Genomic DNA, 18,504 nt, shown 5'->3' with positions numbered 1-18,504 from the left:
CAGCAAATGCAAAGGTCCCGAGGTGGGACGATGTCCTCTGGGCTCAAGCAACAGCAAGGAGTGCGCAAGGGGACCAGGACAGAGAGATGAGGAGGGGCAGGGGCAGAGCCTGTGGGTGGAGCAGGCCACCGGAAGTGCTTTAGCTTTTCCTCTGAGTGACTGGGGGCTTCTGCAGGGTTCTGAGCAGAGGAGTGATGTGATCCTGGTCACTGGGCTGCGGTAGACCACGGGGGGCCTGGGTGACGCAGGGGACCAGTCAGGAGGCTTTGGCCAGGAGTAGGGGCAGTGAAGAAGGGAGACGGGGCGGGACTCACACTCTGCTGGGTGAAGGGCCAACAGGCTCTGCAGATGGACCGGGGTGGGCGTGATGGCAGGAAGCACCATGACGTCTGTGCGCTTGGAGGCTGTTGCCGTGCTGCAGAGAGGGATGCTGTCCGTGTTCTCGCATCCTATTGACTACAAGGGCCTCAATCTTGAGCTAATAAAGGGCATGGAGGGCCTGGGGAAGGCCCTAGGTACTGCTGGGGAAGGGGGCATCTCTCCAAGAGAGGGGAGATCCACTATTCTGATTCTGTTTCTTCTGAACTTCTATAATATGTCGTCTATCTCTCAAAGCAGGCTTTGCTCAGAGTCGCCCTTGCCTGAAGGTTATTGAAGCCAGCTCATCCCAGAGCCCTTCCTGACTTCTACCTCGACAGCAAAGGAAACAGAGAAGGATAAACTAGCAGCGCCAGCAGAGCAGGATGGGGAGGGCAGAGGGGATGAGGGAAGGGTGGAGGAAGAAAGGAAAAAGAGAAAGGGAGGGGAAAGAGAGAACAGCAATGAGAAGATTCCATTCACAAAAGCAATAAAATACAATATGCCTGGGCATAAACTTAACAAGAATGTGTAGCAGTTATATGTAGAAAATTATAAAGCATTACCGAGATGCATACATAAAGGAACAGTGGGATAAATGGAAAAGTGCACCAGGGTAGCACTTACTCTAAACAATCTATGCAATTCTCCACGCATACATTCAGGGCATAACAATCAAAATTCCAAGAGGATTTTTTTTTTCCAAATCACTTAATGTCTTGATTTGAAAACAGCAAGAACAGCCAATATTTTTAAAGAATAGTGAAAGAAGACAAGCACTGACAGACAGTAAAACAGATTAGAAAGCTACAGTAATTTCTAAATTGGTGGGCTGGCCCAGAAACGCCACATCAGTGGCACAGAATAGCTCACCCTGACCGAGCTATAGGGGAGGCTGGGGATGTTCACAGTCTGTATCTGTCCTCACGGCTCTATGGCACTTTTTCCTTTCAAAGCTTAAACGCCTTAGATTTTTAGAACATCTCGAGAAGGAAGCTGGGCTGCATCTTTCAGCCCGTTCACCAGCAGAGGAAACAAAAGACCATAAAGATGGGGTGACTTGTCCAGGGTGACCTGGTGAGTTTCTGGCAGACGACAGACCCCAGGTGAGGACCCTGGTTCCCAGCCATGGGGTTGTCCCACGGCCCTTATGCACCATCACAACAACCTCATAGGGAACCATGACATTGGCCATCTATAAGCTGTGCCTCAGTGTCCCCTTGGGCCAGTGGGGCAGGGTGGGGTGGGAGATGGGTGTGCCCCGTCACCTCCTGCCCTGCACAGAGGAAAGCCCAAGAAGAGGGCATGCTCTAAGAGACACCAGGCTGCGGGCCAAGAAGGTGATTGAATTCAACAAATCTTTATTCATGGGGTGCCCACTAAACCCCAGGGACTGTCAGGCCCTCCGCAGCCAGAGCCACTCAGGGTCTTGGTGCTCCCCTCTCTGCTCCACTCCACTCCACACTGAGGGGCCTCTGTCCTCCCGATTGCCCTGGGCCCTTGCACCCAAGAGACAATGTGGCCTAATGATGGCAAACAGCAGAGTCAACATGGATGGGCTGGAGTTCCAGTCCTGGCTATGGCACTGACTGGCTCTGGGGCGCTGGCTTCACCTCCCTGGGGCGCTGGCTTCCTTCCCCTGGGGGAAGACACAACACTCTCCTCCCAGCCCTGTGAGCCTCCAGCAGGGGCCAGCAAACCATGGCCTCCGGGCGGATCCGGCCAACCACCTGCTTATGTACATCCCACAAGTTTTATATTTTTAAAATTGTTGAAAAAAATATGAAGAATGATAATATTTTATGATGTGGAAATTACATAAAATTCAAATTTCAGTGTCCATAAATCAAGTTTTATCAGGACATAGCCGTGCCCAATCATTAAGGTATCATCTATGGCTGCCTGTGTGCTACACCAGCAAAGCCGTGGATACAGAGACCAAATGCCTGAAAACCCTAAAATATTTACTATGTGGCCTTTACAGAGTTTGCTGATCCCTGGTATAGAACATTAAAATAATGTTCTGGAAGTTGCTTTACACATGGAAAGATGTATGGGTGAGCTAAGCCCGGGCGTGGAGACCGGGCCACGGAAGGTCTGGCAGGGATTGAAAACCCCGTTCTCTGAATTCACAGACCTCAAGAGCTCCTGGATTGGATGATCTATCAGTCTGTCATCTCACAGGACAAGCAGTTCCAGGGGGTCGCCCAGTGACAGGAGAGAGAGAAAAGCAATGCCCACCCGTGCCCTGAGACGTGGGCCAAACCCACCATGCTGGCCAAGAGAGATGACATAGCCACCCACCATCACCCTCCAATGTCACCCAGCCCACACTCACCCTCTAACGTCTCCCAGCCCACCCTCACCCTCAGATGTCACCCAGACCACCCTCACCCTCAGATGTCAGCCACCCACCCTCAGTCCTCTTCCAGGACTATCTTGGTGGCAGCATGACCTACCTCAGAGCAGGCCCCCTCCGGCCCACTCACGTGATCTCGTTGTTCATGTCGGTGATGTCTATTCTGTCCAGGAACCAGCCTGCTCTGTTGCCTGAGTTGTCGTGGCGAATCCGAATCTTGGTCAGAGGCCCCAGGTCAATGGCGTAGACGGTGAAGGTGTCTGTCTGGGAAGGGCCAGGGTAGCACTCAGAGTGGGGAGACCCATAAGTGAATGGGGTCTTCTTGGCTATAACTTTTTTGATGCCTAATTATGAAAAAGATTTCAAATCTATGCAAGACTTGCAGAAACAGTACGATGAAAGCTCGTGCACCTTCACTGACATTCTGCACTGATTACAGCAAGTGCTTTTTCACTCTCTCTCCTCTCTGTCTCTTGCGTGGTTTCTCTTGCTCTTTCTAGTTTTTTCAAATCATTTGAAAGCAAGTGGCACATACTATGATCCTGCACCCCTAAATGCTTCATCTTGGATTTCCTGAGAACGAGGACATTCTCATACAATCACAGTAAAATGGTTCAATTCGGGAAACTTAACATCGACACAATGCGATTATATCATCTAACAGTCCATATTCAGATTCCATCAGTTGTACCAGGTATGTCATCCTCTAGCAATTTCTTCCTAATCCAGGAATATAGTGGCTACACTTTTAAAGGAAAGCACTGAAATGCAGAAATAAACCCTGATCCTCAAGTCATGGGAGGGAATGTTTAAAGAAAAAGCAGGGGGCTCCTAAGATGATTAAGCAATGAGCCCAGAAATACTTTAATGAATTTGATTTTTTTTTTTTTTGAGACAGAATCTCATTCTGTTGCCCTGAGTAGTGCTGTGGTGTCGGCCTAGCTCACTGCAACCTCAAACTCTTGGGCTCAAGCAATCCTCATGCCTCAGCCTCCCAAGTAGCTGGGACTACAGGCACAAGCCACCATGCCCAACTAATTTTCTATTTAGTAGAGACAGAGTCTCGCTCTTGCTCAGGCTGGTCTCAAACTCCTGAGCTCAAGGGATCCTCCCACCTCGACCTCCTAGAGTGGTAGGATTACAGGTGTGAGCCACCGCGACTGGCCCGATTAATTTTTTGTTTTTTTTGTTTCTCTGTGTTAATGAGAGAATCAGGCTTTGGGATAGGGGCAGGAATGGGAAGGGTGGGCTAGGGGACAGTCTTCTAGCCAGGGGATATTGTAAAATCTTGAAGGACCAGAAAGACAAAGATGATAGCTTTATTTTTCACACTTTTCCCACTACACCTGGGAGAGTGTGATGGGTGTATTTCTTTCATGGTTTCCCACTGCCCCAGGATGCAGTTTGGGCTTCTCAGCCTGCCTTTCAACCCTCTCATGGCCCCACCCACCCCGTACACTAAATTGGTCTTATCCACTAATTTACCCACTAGGCTCAGCCTTCCACATTTCCACCTCCATGTCTTAGCTCATGCGGTTCCGTCTTCTGAGAACATCTTCCACTATGGTCTTTATACTTCTACCCCATACTCATCTGCCAAGGCCAGTTTAAGTCTCTCCTTCCCACCAAGTTTTCCCCAAGGTGCCATCTCACAGTGAGCACTTTTCCTACAGCCCCTGCTCCCCGACCCAGCGCCTGAGCATGTGGTGCCGCCACTATTCTCCGGTTGTTCCTGTGGGTCCCTAGCCTATGGGTTCCGTGCACCAGAGCCTGCCTATACTTTGCTCCTAATCCCACCGCAGAGCACTGGCGCTTACAGAAGAAGTGTTGTGTAAAACCTAGTGGATCTGACAAAGCACACTGTTGGACATCATGCCCCATGGCACCCCCCAGGGGCCAGAGACCCAAACTCTACCTGCCCCTGCTCAAACTTGTTGGACTTGTCCGACTTCTTCAGGGGCCGTTCACCTGTGTCCCCGTACTCCTCGCCATAGATGGTCAGGTAGACGTTGGCGTCAGTGCCGGCCTTGGGCACATTTCCTGTGATCACCTGGACCTCGTAGGTGTTGGCTGGAGACAGAAAGGCACAGCGTTGAGGACTCCAGGGCCATGGGGCAGACCTGAGGCACAGCCTCGCAGATCCAGCCAGACACGGAGCAGGATGGATGTATCGACCTGTCTGCACTAACCCGGGACTGAAACTGCTCCCCTCCCCACCTGAGACACCTTCACCATGAAGTCAAGGGCAACATTCAGCCTCAGCATGGCCTCGTGTCCCCATGGTTAGTCCTGTTGAGTTCTGCCAGGGCTCCTCCCAAAGTCATTGATTCCTTCCAAGAGCCTCAGGACAAGGGCTGTGCTTAACCCCAAATGGAGCTGTCCATGGTGGCATTCCGGATGCAGGTCAGGAGAGCTGTTTGGAACCACGAGGGTGCCCACCTATTTGGCCTCCATGTGAGGGGGATCTAGGTGCCCCTGCCCCCCACCAGCCCCCTCAGGGGAACTGTCTGACCCCTCCATGGGCTTACGCTCAGGACCCGGCTGGCCAGCCGGCACCAGCTCCACGACAAGTTCATTGTCCTGCTTGCCCCGCGCCAGCCAGCGGTGGGCTTCAAACTTGTACTGCTCAATCACCTCCTGCATCCCCGGCCCAAACTCCTCCTCTTCCTCCTCCTCCTCGGTCTCCTCCTCCTCCTCCTCCTCTTCCGATGAGGACTCTTCCGACGAGGACTCCTCCCCCTCCCCTTCATCCTCCTCATCACTGCCCTTCCTCTTCTTCTTCTTCCTCTGCAACTTGGCCTTCAGCCGCTCCTTCTTGAGCAGCTGCTGCAGCTTGTCCTTCTCCTTCTTCTTGCGGGCCTCCTCCTCGGGCGTGAGGTCCACCTCCCGCACCACCAGGTGCCGCAGCCACACAGTGTCCACGAACCAGCTGGGCCCAAAGCCCTCGCCCGTGTGCCCAAGCCGGATCTTGTAGATCTCGCCCACGTCGGCTGCCTCCAGCTGTGCAAAGTGTAGGGCAGAGGCTGGGGCAGAGCCAGGCACAGGACGCACGAGCAGAGCTGCGCTCACACGTGTCCACCAGCTCCCTTTCTCCTGCCACACCCGGCCTGGTCCCCCTGGCCTCGCCCAACTGTCCACCCAGATTTATTTTCTTCCAACCCCTGTGGTGGTCCAGCTGGTCTCCCTGTCTCGTTCCCTCAAACACACACACACACACACACACACACACACTCGTTCCTACTATTTCTATTCCCACATCCCTGCTCCTGCGGCTCCCTTTCCTGGCCTGCCTTTATTCCCTCCTCTGCCCCTAACTAAGACCTATTCATTCAGAGCCCTGTGCTTTAATGCCTTTTTTCCCTTTTGTGCCTTTCTATGTCCTCTTTCCAAAATTTGTCAGTATTAAGCACAAATAAGCAAACAAAAAAGGGTTCTTTTTTAAAAACAAAAATGTCACCCATGCCCCCAGAAGCCCAGGCCCCTCCTGAGCACACAGCCTCAGCCTGCCTGGCTGTCCCTTACCCAAGAGCTCTGGGGGCCCAGGGCTCAGCTCTGGTCCTGGCCTGGCCTGTGTCCTCTTTCTTCTCAAGAGCTGGTCTCTGCTCACTCGACTGTGAGCTTCCTAAGGGCAGGGTCCATCATTCTGTGTCTCTGCCAGGTTGGGCATAGCACCCGGCTGGCTCAAGGGGCAGTATTGATGGATTCCTCAGCCTCAGATGGTTTGGCCACTCTGTCCAGAGCCCCAGGCTCTGCAGACCTCAGGGGAGGGCTCCCTTAGGCTTCCCAGTGCAGATGAAGCCCACGCGGGGTGTTTGACACTTCTCCAAGCCTGGCCCCACCACTTCTCTCTCATGAGTGCCAGGGCACCCCATGAGCTGCAGTGTCCCACAATTCGAGTCTAGACCTAGGTGAGAACTCAGGCCTTCTGATCTCCCATTCATGAATCCACAATACAGCCAATCCACTGGCGAGAAAATCACCAGCCAGGGTGGATCCCAGATCCCCCTGGAAAGCAGAATTCATTCTTATCGGCTACTGGACCTGGTATGTAACTTCTTCAGCACAGCAGCTCTCCTCTCCGGCATTCCCAGGTCACGGCACCCTGCAACCAACCTCTCCAAGGAGGCCTGCTCGCCACCTGTACCTCCCTTACACCTGTCTGCCTGGCTGGGCCTGTGTCCCCACCCCATCGCACCAGGTGGCATCCAGAAGATGCCCTGTTCAGTCCCATCTCTGTAACTGGTCACAACTTCCCTAGTGCATTCCCTGACACTGACTCTTTTGATTGTTGCAGGGACTGTGAAGCCAGCCAGGAAGGTGTGACAAAGCTAAGTTTTAACAGATGAGGAAGCAAAGCCTCCACTTCCCAAGCAGTGCATGAGGGCATTTGACTCAATGAGGCTCTCTCCGGCTCTGATGTCCCTGATATCTATGACCCTGGCCGAGATCCTAGTTCAGCCAAGACCTTCTCCCCTGGGCACTGGGTAAGGACCCTTTGCTGAAGGCCAAGGTGCTTGTGGCACAAACACACACTGAGCACTCAGCATGAACATGCTCCCTGCACACACATAACCACAGGTGCACACACATGCACACACACTCACACATGTACTTGTGTCCACCACAAAACATCCATGTGTCCCCCAGTGGGCACCACCCTTGCCTCCTACTCTCCTGCCAACAACGTGCTCACATTTGCGTCTCTTTTTTCCTTCTATTCAAAGACTTGCAAAGGAAGAAGAGGCCTGGGACACTCAGGACGCAACCATGAAACTCCAAAGTGTGTCCTGCCTGAGGAGCACAGCCCTGCCATCGGACCTGCGGGCACTACAGAATCAGGACCTCAGGCTGGTGTGGGTGGAGGAACTCTGGCCCTGGTGCCATCTTTTGCTGAATTCAAATCAGTCACTCCAGTGGTTCTTGGATTGGCAGCATGTTAGTATCACTGGAAGAGCTTTTAAAAGTATACCTCAAAAATACATCCCACCCCTAAAGATTCTGATTTGACTGGCCTGGGGTGTGGACCAGGTGGCACTTTTTTATTTAAGCTTCCCAGGTGATTCTAATATGAGGCCAAGGGTGAGAACCACTGATCTGGTCCAATCCCTTCATTTCAGGCCAAAAACTCCTGTCTGGAGAGAGGAAGCATTTCCCACCCAGCTGGAGGGAGGCAGCCTACTCAGTGGGTGTTGGCAGAGGGAATAAGGGCACCCAGGGAAGCATCTTGGCACCCCTGGGCCCTCTGTTGGCCCCCCAGCACCTTACCCCACACACCTGGAACGTGTCCTTGGACGCCCGGTCAAACACTTTGGAGCGGCTGGAGAGGAAGAGCACTTCTGTCTTGCCCTTCTCGCCGTAGATCTGCACGTAGACTCGGGCAGTGGTGCCTGCACCGCCCACATCCCCTGTCCAAATCTCAACCTCATAGTGGACCACTGGGTGGGCACATGTGGGAGAAATGGGACATTTAGTGATAAGGACAGTAGCAATGACAGTAACAAAAACAGACATTTCCTGTCCCATGTGCCTGGTGCTTCCCAGGCATTATCTTATCTAATCCTCCCCCAACATGTGAAAAAGCATGATCATTCCCATTTTGCAGGGGGACAAACTGAGGCTTAGAGGAATCAAGTGGGTGGTGGCAATGGCAAACCCAAGCCAGCAGACTCCAGTGCCCAGTCCTCCACTTCACCGCACGTGTGTGTACTTGGGTACCAGGAGTGAGGAGTAGTGAATACACCAGCTGGCATTCCCTGCTGTGTGCTACCTGCTACGGTTTGAATGTTTGTCCCCTCCAAAATGCTGCTGAGATTTTAAGAGGTGTGACCTTTAAGAGGTGATTAGGCCTCGAGGGCTCCAGTCTCATGGGTGGGACTGGTGCCATCATAAAAGGGGGAGTTCCGCTCCCTCCTGTCCTCTCTCACCCTCTGCCATGTTATAACACAGCAAGAAGGCCCTTGCCAGATGCCAACACCTTGATATTAGACTCCCCGGCCTCCAGAACTGGGAGTCAATGAATTTCTGTTCATTACAAATTACCTTGTCTATGGTATTCTCTTATACCATCACAAAAACCAAGATACTATCCCTGAGCAGACCCCATGGGGCAGAAAGCAGCAAAGCCTGTGCATTTGTTTCCTTTCCTTACTTTTAATAAAGGATAAAGGGTTGGAACTATATAGGGTTTATTTAAAATATAGGCACCTTTTAGATGATACCAACAGATACATGACACAGAGTTGTTTGTATTTTGAACTAATACTTCATCAAGATGTCAGAGGGTGGCAATGTGTCACATGTATGTACGCGCCAGCAGAAGGCACTTCCCAGTGGAGAGCAAAATGTCTCCCCAAAGAACGACTGAAACATATTCTTTTCGTGGGACCATTATAAGACTTGCGCTCTCAATAATGCTATAAAACAACATGTTTTCTCTTTTTTCAAGTAAAGACTGTTACTTTCAACAAGATGATCTGCCATTACCATGGCAATGGGAGAAACTGGGGGCTGAAAATAAGAGGATTGGCCGGGAGACTGAAGAGGCTGAGCTGGAGATAGGACAGGCTCAGCCGGGAGCGAGGGTGGGGAGGAGCCAGCCGGCAGGGGATGCGTTGAGAGCTCGCATCCTATCCTAACGGTGGGAGCTTCCCTTGGTTTTCAGAAAAACAGGCAGCCAAGATTACATAAACTTGGAAAGGATAACCATGAGTATTCAGAGAACAAGAACAAGTTTAATAGGATATTAAATATGGTGGCCTGAAATAAAATATTTGACAGCAAGGATAAAGTCAAGGACATCTAAAAACAAAAATTCTCCAACAAGAATGTTTAGGGGGGAAACTAGTATTTCATACAACCTCTATGGAAAGTGGTGTGGAGATAGGTCAGAGAACCAAAAGTTGACAAAAATGAAATTCCCCAAGAACAAAAAGACAAATGACAGAGGAGAAGTAAGAAAATCGGAGGAAATTCAACATCTGATTAAGAGTTCAGTTCTAGAGAGAACAGATCAAATACAGAGTTGGAAATTGTCAGAGAAATATCAAAAAAGAAAGAAACCCCCAAAACCCAAAACACCCACAAAAGCTTCTAGACTGTGGAAGCCCATGAGCTTCCAGAACAATGGATGGAAATAAAATCCATAGCAAGCCAAACTGTGAATTGGTTGTGAGAGTCAGCTAAAGACACTTGCACACATGCTAGGTCTCAACATTGATCTTCTATGCACCCTTTCTCAGGAAGCTACTAGTGGAGAATGTGCTCCAGTAAAATGAGGGAATAAAGCAAAGGAGAAGCTGTTTTGTTAGCTCTTTTGTCTTTTATCTTCTTGACTGGTACCTATATTACTCTGACAGAAATCAAGGTTTAGTTTATAAAAAGAGGGAAGGAGTTGATTCCCACTCCGGCAGGTACCATTACAAAGCCTGTGCATACAACGCAGCCCTAAAGGGACATATAGGTGGGACGGGGAGATAACATGTGCACATGAAAAGATAGAAAGTTCTGGAAGAGGGAGAGGTGACTCCGTATTGGGGTTCCCTCTCAGGGAAGCTTCCTGGGGAAGTGAGTCTTGGCAGTTGCTTTCAGGGTGGGTGTAGAAATGCAGAGGTGAGGGAAGGGACATTCTCTGTGCCAGGTTTTGGTCCTACTGTCTTCCTGACCCTCTAGATGACCTCTGTGTCTCTGACCTTTCACCGCCTCAGAGATGTCACCACCCTATCTGAAAAGGTCCTCCATCCACAGCACTGCTAACCAACCCTCCGTCCTGCTTCCTTTCCTCCATAGCTGTTAGTTGCTGTTCCCTTATCTATTTACTATCTGCCCCCCTGGTGGAATGTGAAGTCCGGGAGGGCAAAGGTTTGTCTGATTTGCTCACAGCTGCCTCCACAAAGCCGAGAGCCGTGCTGGCACAGAGACACCCTCAATTAACAGTTGCCCCTGGGTATCCATGGGGGTTGGTTTCAAGACCCCCAAAGATACTGAAATCCACAGATGCTCAAGGCCCAGATATAAAATGATGTAGTATTTGTAAATAACCTATGCACATCCTCCCACATGCTTTAAATCATTTCTAGATTACTTATGTAATACCTAATACAATGTAAATACTATGTAAATAGTTGCTATACTGTATCGTTTAGGGAACAATGATAAAAAAAGTCTGCACATGTTCAATATTTTTGATCCTCGGTTGGATGAATCCACAGATTCTGATCCGCAGAACTCATGAATGCAGGGGCCAACTGTGTATTTACTGAATAAATAAATGAGTAAACAGTTTTGTCTCCTCAGCTAGTCTTCCCAGGGGAAGACATGGACCGTGTCACAAACTCTCCCACACAGGGCTGAGAATGTCCATTTCCTAATAAAGCCATTTGCTGCCTTTATCCCAGAAAAAAAGTGCTTCATGCATTGAGCCCTCAGTTTTCCCATCTGTAAAATGAGTCCCCCTTCCCTCCCAGCACCATGGTACAAAACAGCTGGAGGTCCCCATTCTCTCCCCGCAGGATCCCTGCCACCACCACTTGGAGACAAGACTCAAGTTCCCCCAGAGTCCCTCCCACTTCCCTGGGTCCCACCCCACTGGGGAAACAAGCCGACAGTTCCCCACGGCCTCCTCCATACATTTCTGGATCTCCACGACCTCGCTGGGATAGAGCTCCACCTCCAGGCGCCCATCGGCCTGGTTCTTGTCCAACCAGCGGTTGGCAGGGAAGGTGTACTGCTTGCCTTGGCGGGGCACGCGGATCTGGACGCTGCCCAGGAACCAGCTTGCGTGTAGGCCCGTGCTGTCGTGCCCGATCACCAGCCGGTTGATCTGAAGGAAACCCGAGTGAGGGTTGACAAGGAGCTGCTTGTGTACAAATCTCCATGTCCCCGTCCCTACCTCCCTAAACCCCAGCGTAAACAACTGTCCTCAACGCTGGTCCCCAGTTCCTCAGGAGAGGCTGGGTCCCAGTGCTCTCCCTGCTACCAGCCAGCTGGGGACTAGGAAGTCCCCTCTCCTTCCCAGAGCCTCCCTTCCCTCCTCCCAAGTCCGGCGCACACCTCCCCTCCTGGGCCATGGGGAGACACGAGCAGGAAGCAGGTGTGGCCTGAACTTTGAAAGCTCCTCTAGCCCTTAATGACGTTAAATTGTGGTCGCACAAGAAAGCAAATGTTCAAACTGTTTGCCATCACCTTCTGATAACTGTGTAATCCATTTGGTTTGGTTTGGTTTCAAATAGTTCATTATTGTACATATGTCTGCATTTCGTCTTTGACACAGCCATCCTGTCGGTGGCAGGATATGCAGACAACTTCTCAGGGCTCTGTGGTTCTGTGTCCAATTCCTCCTCTCACTCTTGAACCTAGGGAACATTTCTGTTTTTCCAAGAACACTCCATGGTCACTTCGCTATTTCACACTTTAACATCTTTGCCCACAGGTGACATAGATGAGAGTATAGCCGATCACATCACCATCCTTATATACAAGGGCGGTCCAGAAAGTATCCAGCCATGTAAATATGTTTTCGTTGCTTTAAGAAGGGCTAGATACTTTCCAGACAGCCCTTGTCTACTTGCCTTTTCAATGTTTGCACCGCTTTTATGTTTTTTTTAAATGCTATATTCAGGGTAATTTTAACATTAGATGGAATTATCAGATGACCTTCAAGAGCTCTTCCAGCCCTGAGATTCTCTCTGTGATGGCTTGGAGAGACGACACTAGCTTTGCATCTGGTGCCAAAAGGCCAGCTGAGAAAATTGTCCACGCGAGCCCTGCTCTCACTTTCCCAGTGCTAAGTGCCTCTTCGCGGTTAGTAATGGCGACACTGTCACAGCTGAGTGCACGCAGCCGGGTCCCCTGGAACTGTCGGAAGGAAACCAGCTAGGGTGGCAAAGCCTGAGAGCCCTTCGGGCGCATGCCAAGGGGCAGGGGAGAGTTTTGCTGTCTTTCTGTGGTGACAGGACTGTGACAGTCCCAGGGAGGGATCAGCTGAAAGCGTGAAGACAGGGGCAGGTGTCTTCTACCTGCTAAGACTGGAAGCTCCCGAGGGCAGGCACTGTCATAGCTCGACAACACCTCGCACTTGACATAGAGCAACGGCTCAGTAGCTTTTACTAAGCACTTAGTATGCGCATGCGGGTGTTATTCACATAGATGAATCTAGCCACAGCCCGATTAGGATCCCCTGTTGCTGTGAATGAGAAAACCGAGGCAAACAGAGGTTAGGTAATTTCAGCTAAGAGAAGTGCTGGGCCTCAGAACAGGTGCCTGGGCAGCCAGAGCCACGCCCCCCCCACCCCCCCACCCCCGCCGGGCCACACTGGCCCAGCACTGCTGGTTGAGGGGCCTTTAGAAACACAAGGAGGGGTTCAAACGCCCTCCCATCTGCTCTCTGCAGACGTCTCATTTATCTGCTGGCTGCTGCCAGAAATCCTTCAGTTAAGGGAACAGCATTTCCACTCCGCAATTATTAATTCAGCTTAAAATGTAAATACACTTAGATCAAAGAAAGCCTTGATTTAAGTTCATTAACCTCAAGGTATCAATGACTAACATGAGATTTTTTTTTCCTGAGAGTGAATTCTGATAGGAGAAGAGATCCCAGGGCCTAACACAGTGGGGCTCACGGAGAGGGGACAGGCAGGAAAGATGAGGCTGCAGGATGCTTGTCATCATCTCAATTTCCACCAAGCCCCACCCTGGTGGTAACGCAAATCCCAGCTCAGACATTTCTAGACACCCCCAGTGCTCAAGTCCAGGATCTAGACCTGTGTTGCTTCAGGTGAAGTCAAGAAAGATTCTCACCTTGACCAAACTCCCAGGCTCCTGAGCCCTTTCTCCACTAAGCCTCAACCTTGGCCTATAAAGACCTGAATAAAACACTAACATAGTTCCTAACAATTCAAGGCCACATTCCCAGGTTGAGCCTAATCTCCCTTAAAGTGCCTGCCTGAGAAAACTCCAGGCTGTCAAAAGGATTCAATGTTGGTTCCAGACAACACCCGAGGACAGGTGTCTCCCAGCCTCTGGGAGGGTAGGAGGCTAATGCCAGTGAGCGGCAGATAGCAAACCAGGTGGATTTCACATGGACCAACCTCTCCCTTGCCACCTTGTGTGTGTGTACACATGTGCGATGTATGTAGGGGAATGGGTGGCGTGATGTCACATGATCCCAGGAAGGAGACTTACAGTTCCAATGTTCAGGGTCTCGAGGGTGAACTCGTCCACTCGGCCACGTTCAAAATAGTCTTTGAGGTTGTTGTCAGAGACAAGAAGAACTTGCTTGATGGTGTCAGATTTGTCCCCGTAGAGCTTGATGTAGACTCTAGAATCCGTGCTGGCCCCAGGAACGTCCCCGGTCTTCAAGCTGATGTGGTAGCGAAAGTCTGGGCAGCCCAAGACAGAGGGAGGAAGGGAGAGGTTAGTGCAGGGGCTGGTGAGGGGGTGCTCTTGCTCTCCCTAAGGAGCCCTGTGACTTGGAGCAGGGGCTCCCTCCATCTCTGTGGAGCTCCCTCATCTACAAAATTGAAATTCCAGTAGGTGCCCTGCCTGCTCCAGAAGGTGTGAGAACAGGAAAGTGTGCAAATTACGGGCAAGAACAGCAAAGTTTTAGACACTGAAAGGGTCTCCAGCAATTACCTGTCCAGCTTCTCCTTTGATGGATGAGGAAACTGAGGCAAGGGGAGCATGGACCTCTCCAGACAGCATGTAGCACACCATACTCAGGTGTTACTGCTAAGTGTTCTAAGCCCGGTTTTACAGGCAAGGAGTCTGAGCCTCAGAAGGTCACATGTTTGGTGCAGGATGGCGACAGTGACTAAGTCACCAGCTGGGAGTGAAATCCTAATGTGGACCTGAAGCTCCTGCTTGTCCCTGGGCCACCAGGTGGGTGTCAGTGCGTTTTATCAGCCAGGAAGATCTGCATTATGTGCAAGACTAAGAACACCTGAGTAAAAGGTGAGCCCTGGGATAGCATGAGCCGAGACCCAAAGTCCCCCAGGCTTGCTCCAGGGGATGTGTCTTGGAGAAAGAAGAGGAAGCACTGAGAAGACAGTGAGCATTCCCAAGCCCCCCACGCTGCTGCCTCGGGGTCTTCCCACTGGGAAGGAGGATCTGGAGAGAGACAGCTGAGCACACCTTGCCTGGGGGCCAGCCCTGCAGACCGGCCAGGCCCTGGGAAAGGCCAGACCTGTGGTCTGGTCCAGATCAGCCCCATTAGGGACATCCAAGGGCACTTGAGGAAATGGCTTCTGTCCTGCTTGCTAAAAGATGTAGCGGGAACTGAGGAGACCCCCTCTTTACACATTTTCCACTTAAACCTTTTCAAAGGCTCTGACCTGGGAAGCAAGGGTGGGGAGGCCGTGTCCACATGGTGAAGCGGTCGCTGGCCGGGGCGGAAGAGCAGTGCTGTAGGATGGAGACACCCTGGGCGCCGGTCCCAGCCCCACACTGACTGCAGACCCTCCCCGCAGATGCAGGCATCTCACCGCCTAAGCCCTTCCCAACTCCTAAATTCTGTATTCTGAGCCCAGAGACTGGACACTCTAGCTCCAACTCTGCAATCTGACCCCAGAAAAGGTCAGGTATAAATATCTTCAGCCCCTCCAGATCTCAGTCTCCCCGTCTGGAGAATGGACATCACCTCTGCCCAAATTCTGGGCTTACTGCGGAGCTCACATGAGATAATAAACTATAAACTTGAGGTGTTGGTATTGTTGACCATTCTGGAGACAAGTCTGTTTTAAATTTTGTCTAAAGCTCATGGGAGAACCAAGGTACCTGAAGAAACATCACCAGTAAAAAAGACAATAACGGCCGGGCGCGGTGGCTCACGCCTGTAATCCTAGCACTCTGGGAGGCCGAGGCGGGTGGATCGCTCGAGGTCAGGAGTTCGAGACCAGCCTGAGCAAGAGTGAGACCCCGTCTCTACTAAAAATAGAAAGAAATTATCTGGCCAACTAAAATATATATATACAAAAAATTAGCCGGGCATGGTGGCACATGCCTGTAGAAAAAATTAGCCGGGCATAGTGGCGCATGCCTGTAGTCCCAGCTATTCGGGAGGCTGAGGCAGTAGGATCGCTTAAGCCCAGGAGTCTGAGGTTGCTGTGAGCTAGACTGACGCCACGGCACTCACTCTAGCCCGGGCAACAGAGCGAGACTCTGTCTCAAAAAAAAAAAAAAAAAAAAAAAAAAAAGACAATAAGGTCCCCAGGACAATACATGGCATTTTTTTTAAACCTTCATTTTATAGTCCCTTCAAAATATGTTTTTCCTCCCAAGGCCTGAATGACAGGTGCCAATGTTTGGCACCACTAGCCAGTGTTATTTTTCTTGTCATTCTCTTGACCCGTGTGCATTCAGGGACTCACACCGGAGGCCACAAAGAGACTGTGTGCACGGCACAGACGCCCGCCCCTGTGCTCCTCTGAAATGTGACAAGCGTATGCTTTCTTGAAGGGCTGAGGGAAGGCGCCTGTCTCACCAAGGCACGCCCAGCACCTTGTCATCAGGACAACTCACTCTTCAGTGTCGCGTTGCTATCACTGGGCAGCAACTCTCGGACCAGCTGCCCATCGTCCTTGTCCTTGTCCAGCCACCTGCAGGGCAGTGGGGAGAGGTTAGCGATTTGAGCGGGGCAGACAGAGAGTCAAACCATCGCACCATTCGTGCAGTCACCGGGGAGGCCCAGAGCTTTGAAGTCAGCAAAGGAAAACGATTCCATGGGAGCCCCTAACAAAGCACCCCGCCCCAGGCTGGGAAGCAGGACTTCCCCGGAGGTGGTATTTGGCTGAGACTGGAAGGATGACAGGAGTTAACCAGGAGGAGAGAGAGGAGCCTTCCAGAAGGAACAACAGATCCTGGCATGGAATAGAGCCTCAGGAGTTGACAGAGGGCCCACATGGATGGAATGGGGTGAGTGAAAGGTAGAGAACTGGCAGAGGAGGCCAGAGAGGGGACAGGGTCACAGGAGATGGATGTTGGCCCAAAGTAAGTACTACAAGTGTTTGGAGATATGAGAAGGGCTCGCGGGGAACGTGGCTTTGATCTGAGTCCTCAAGGATGGATGAGATTTGCCTTCAGCAGAGAAGCCAAGTCTGTGCCCTGTGGGCTGGGGTTTGACAGCTGTGACTCGTCAATATGTCAGAGTGAGCCACGGGCCCAGCTGTCCGCTGGCCATCCTCCAGGGGAAAAGCATGGGGTCATTTACTTGGAAAGCACCTTTCCCTCTGAGTGCAGAGACCAGCCTGAGAAATAACACAATTGGGTAAGCAGAGTTGCTGAGCCCCACGCTCTAGATGGTTTGCAATGGGGACAATGGCAGCAGAGAAGATGCCATTGGTGTCCTCCAGCATATTGGGGAAACTGAGACATTGTCTCTCGGCCAGAGCATTCCATTTGCCTGTGTCTTGGCACTTGCCTTTGCAGCCCACCCTATTGCACTCCTGAGAGGGAGGCTCTTTCCCGGCCACAGAGCCCATAAAGGAAGCCAAGGCACCAATTTCTCCACGGCCCTCCTGGTGTGGAGCTCAGGCCTCCCTAAGCTGCAGTTCTCTCTGCTAATAGACCACCCCCTCCCCAGGGCCAACAGATGGAATGTGTGGTCTCCCTCAACGCTTCTCCCTCGCCCTCCTTCCCCAAACGTACAATCTTACACCCCCACGAGACCTCGCTGTCAGCCAGTTGTTAGCGAAAATAAGATATTAGCCGATGGCAAAGGCGTTACACTTCCTGTGGGCTCTGGGGCTGTGAGTCTAGAATACCAGAAGAGTGTTTGAGATTCCAAGACATGAAGATATAGTGGAAGAATTCTAGGCATTGATGGCAGGGGAATTTGGGAAGAGGGCTCTGCTAGGCTGGAGTCCCTCAAATCAACCCCTTAGGAGCCTACCCATATGTCCGTCCTGCCGAGGTCACTCTGCAACCCCCTAGGCCATGGGGACTGGCGGGGAGGAGGCTGTGGTGGCGCCCTGGCCCTGCACCCACAGGGAGGGGAGTTGGAAAATCCCATCAGCCCTCCCTCACTTCCCTCCTGCACTCTCCAGCCCCAGCCCCTCCCCAGCAGCACAAGGAAACCATGACTTGTCATTTTGTTTCCACCTAAATACTTGCAGGGTATTAATAGATATTTCCAAATATAGCCGTTTTCTTTCAGCTTCAAACACTTCAGCCCAGTTTCAGAGTGAGATGATGCTAAAAGGATAAGTTAGTCTGCTGGTGATTTCATTACTCTTTCCCTGGGCTTGCAGGAGTGTGCTTATATGCACACACACACACACACACACACACACACCTGCTGGAGCTAAGAGGCTTGGCACTGCCTGATCCTGGCAGAAGAGGAGCTCTGATAAATAGGCCTGGTCTGCCCTGCTCTCCAAGAGAGTTAAAATAACAGCTCAGGTGAAGAAAGCAGCAGTGTGCAAACACAGGCTCTAGCCTCGGGTTCTTCAAAGTCCTCTGGGGTCCTGAGTTGGCAAATGCCATCTCTGTGTGCCTCAGCAAGATGTAGGAACTCATTTTCTTAAAAATGCATGAACTCGTAAATGTTGGAGGGTGGTGGCGGTGGGGCTCTGGGGTGTCTGGGGGCCTCAGCTCCTGTTCTGCCAACTGCATCATCAGTGTGGGTGTCTTCAATGCACTTGGCTCCTTTCAAAGTACAAGACCCTCACCCTCACTATGCGACACGTGCTAGTCAGGAGGGTCCAGAAAACCAGAGAAGTTAAGAGATTGGGCCAAAGTCACACAGCAGGTGTGTGGCTAGCCTCCTAGTTCTAAGCTCCCCAGGGCACCATGCATGT

At 51.3% G+C, this 18,504-nt stretch overlaps 1 protein-coding gene across 1 annotated transcript in view; it reads right to left on the bottom strand.

The window, feature by feature from the left end:
* LOXHD1 (lipoxygenase homology PLAT domains 1) overlaps positions 1 to 18,504 on the bottom strand; it is a 149,029-nt gene that overhangs the window by 59,405 nt on the left and 71,120 nt on the right. Inside the window, exons 15-21 of the mRNA XM_069467841.1 lie at positions 16,229 to 16,305; positions 13,895 to 14,091; positions 11,342 to 11,534; positions 7,991 to 8,151; positions 5,245 to 5,716; positions 4,632 to 4,786; positions 2,847 to 2,980 (exon numbers count right to left, since the gene is read on the bottom strand). Coding sequence (XP_069323942.1) covers positions 2,847 to 2,980; positions 4,632 to 4,786; positions 5,245 to 5,716; positions 7,991 to 8,151; positions 11,342 to 11,534; positions 13,895 to 14,091; positions 16,229 to 16,305 — 1,389 coding nt within the window. The remainder of the gene's footprint in view (positions 1 to 2,846; positions 2,981 to 4,631; positions 4,787 to 5,244; positions 5,717 to 7,990; positions 8,152 to 11,341; positions 11,535 to 13,894; positions 14,092 to 16,228; positions 16,306 to 18,504) is intronic.

The sequence above is a fragment of the Eulemur rufifrons genome, chromosome 5 (assembly GCF_041146395.1).
Source record: "Eulemur rufifrons isolate Redbay chromosome 5, OSU_ERuf_1, whole genome shotgun sequence".
NCBI lineage: Eukaryota > Metazoa > Chordata > Mammalia > Primates > Lemuridae > Eulemur > Eulemur rufifrons.
Note: the sequence above shows the minus strand (reverse complement) of the source record. Positions and strands in the feature narration are given on the sequence as shown.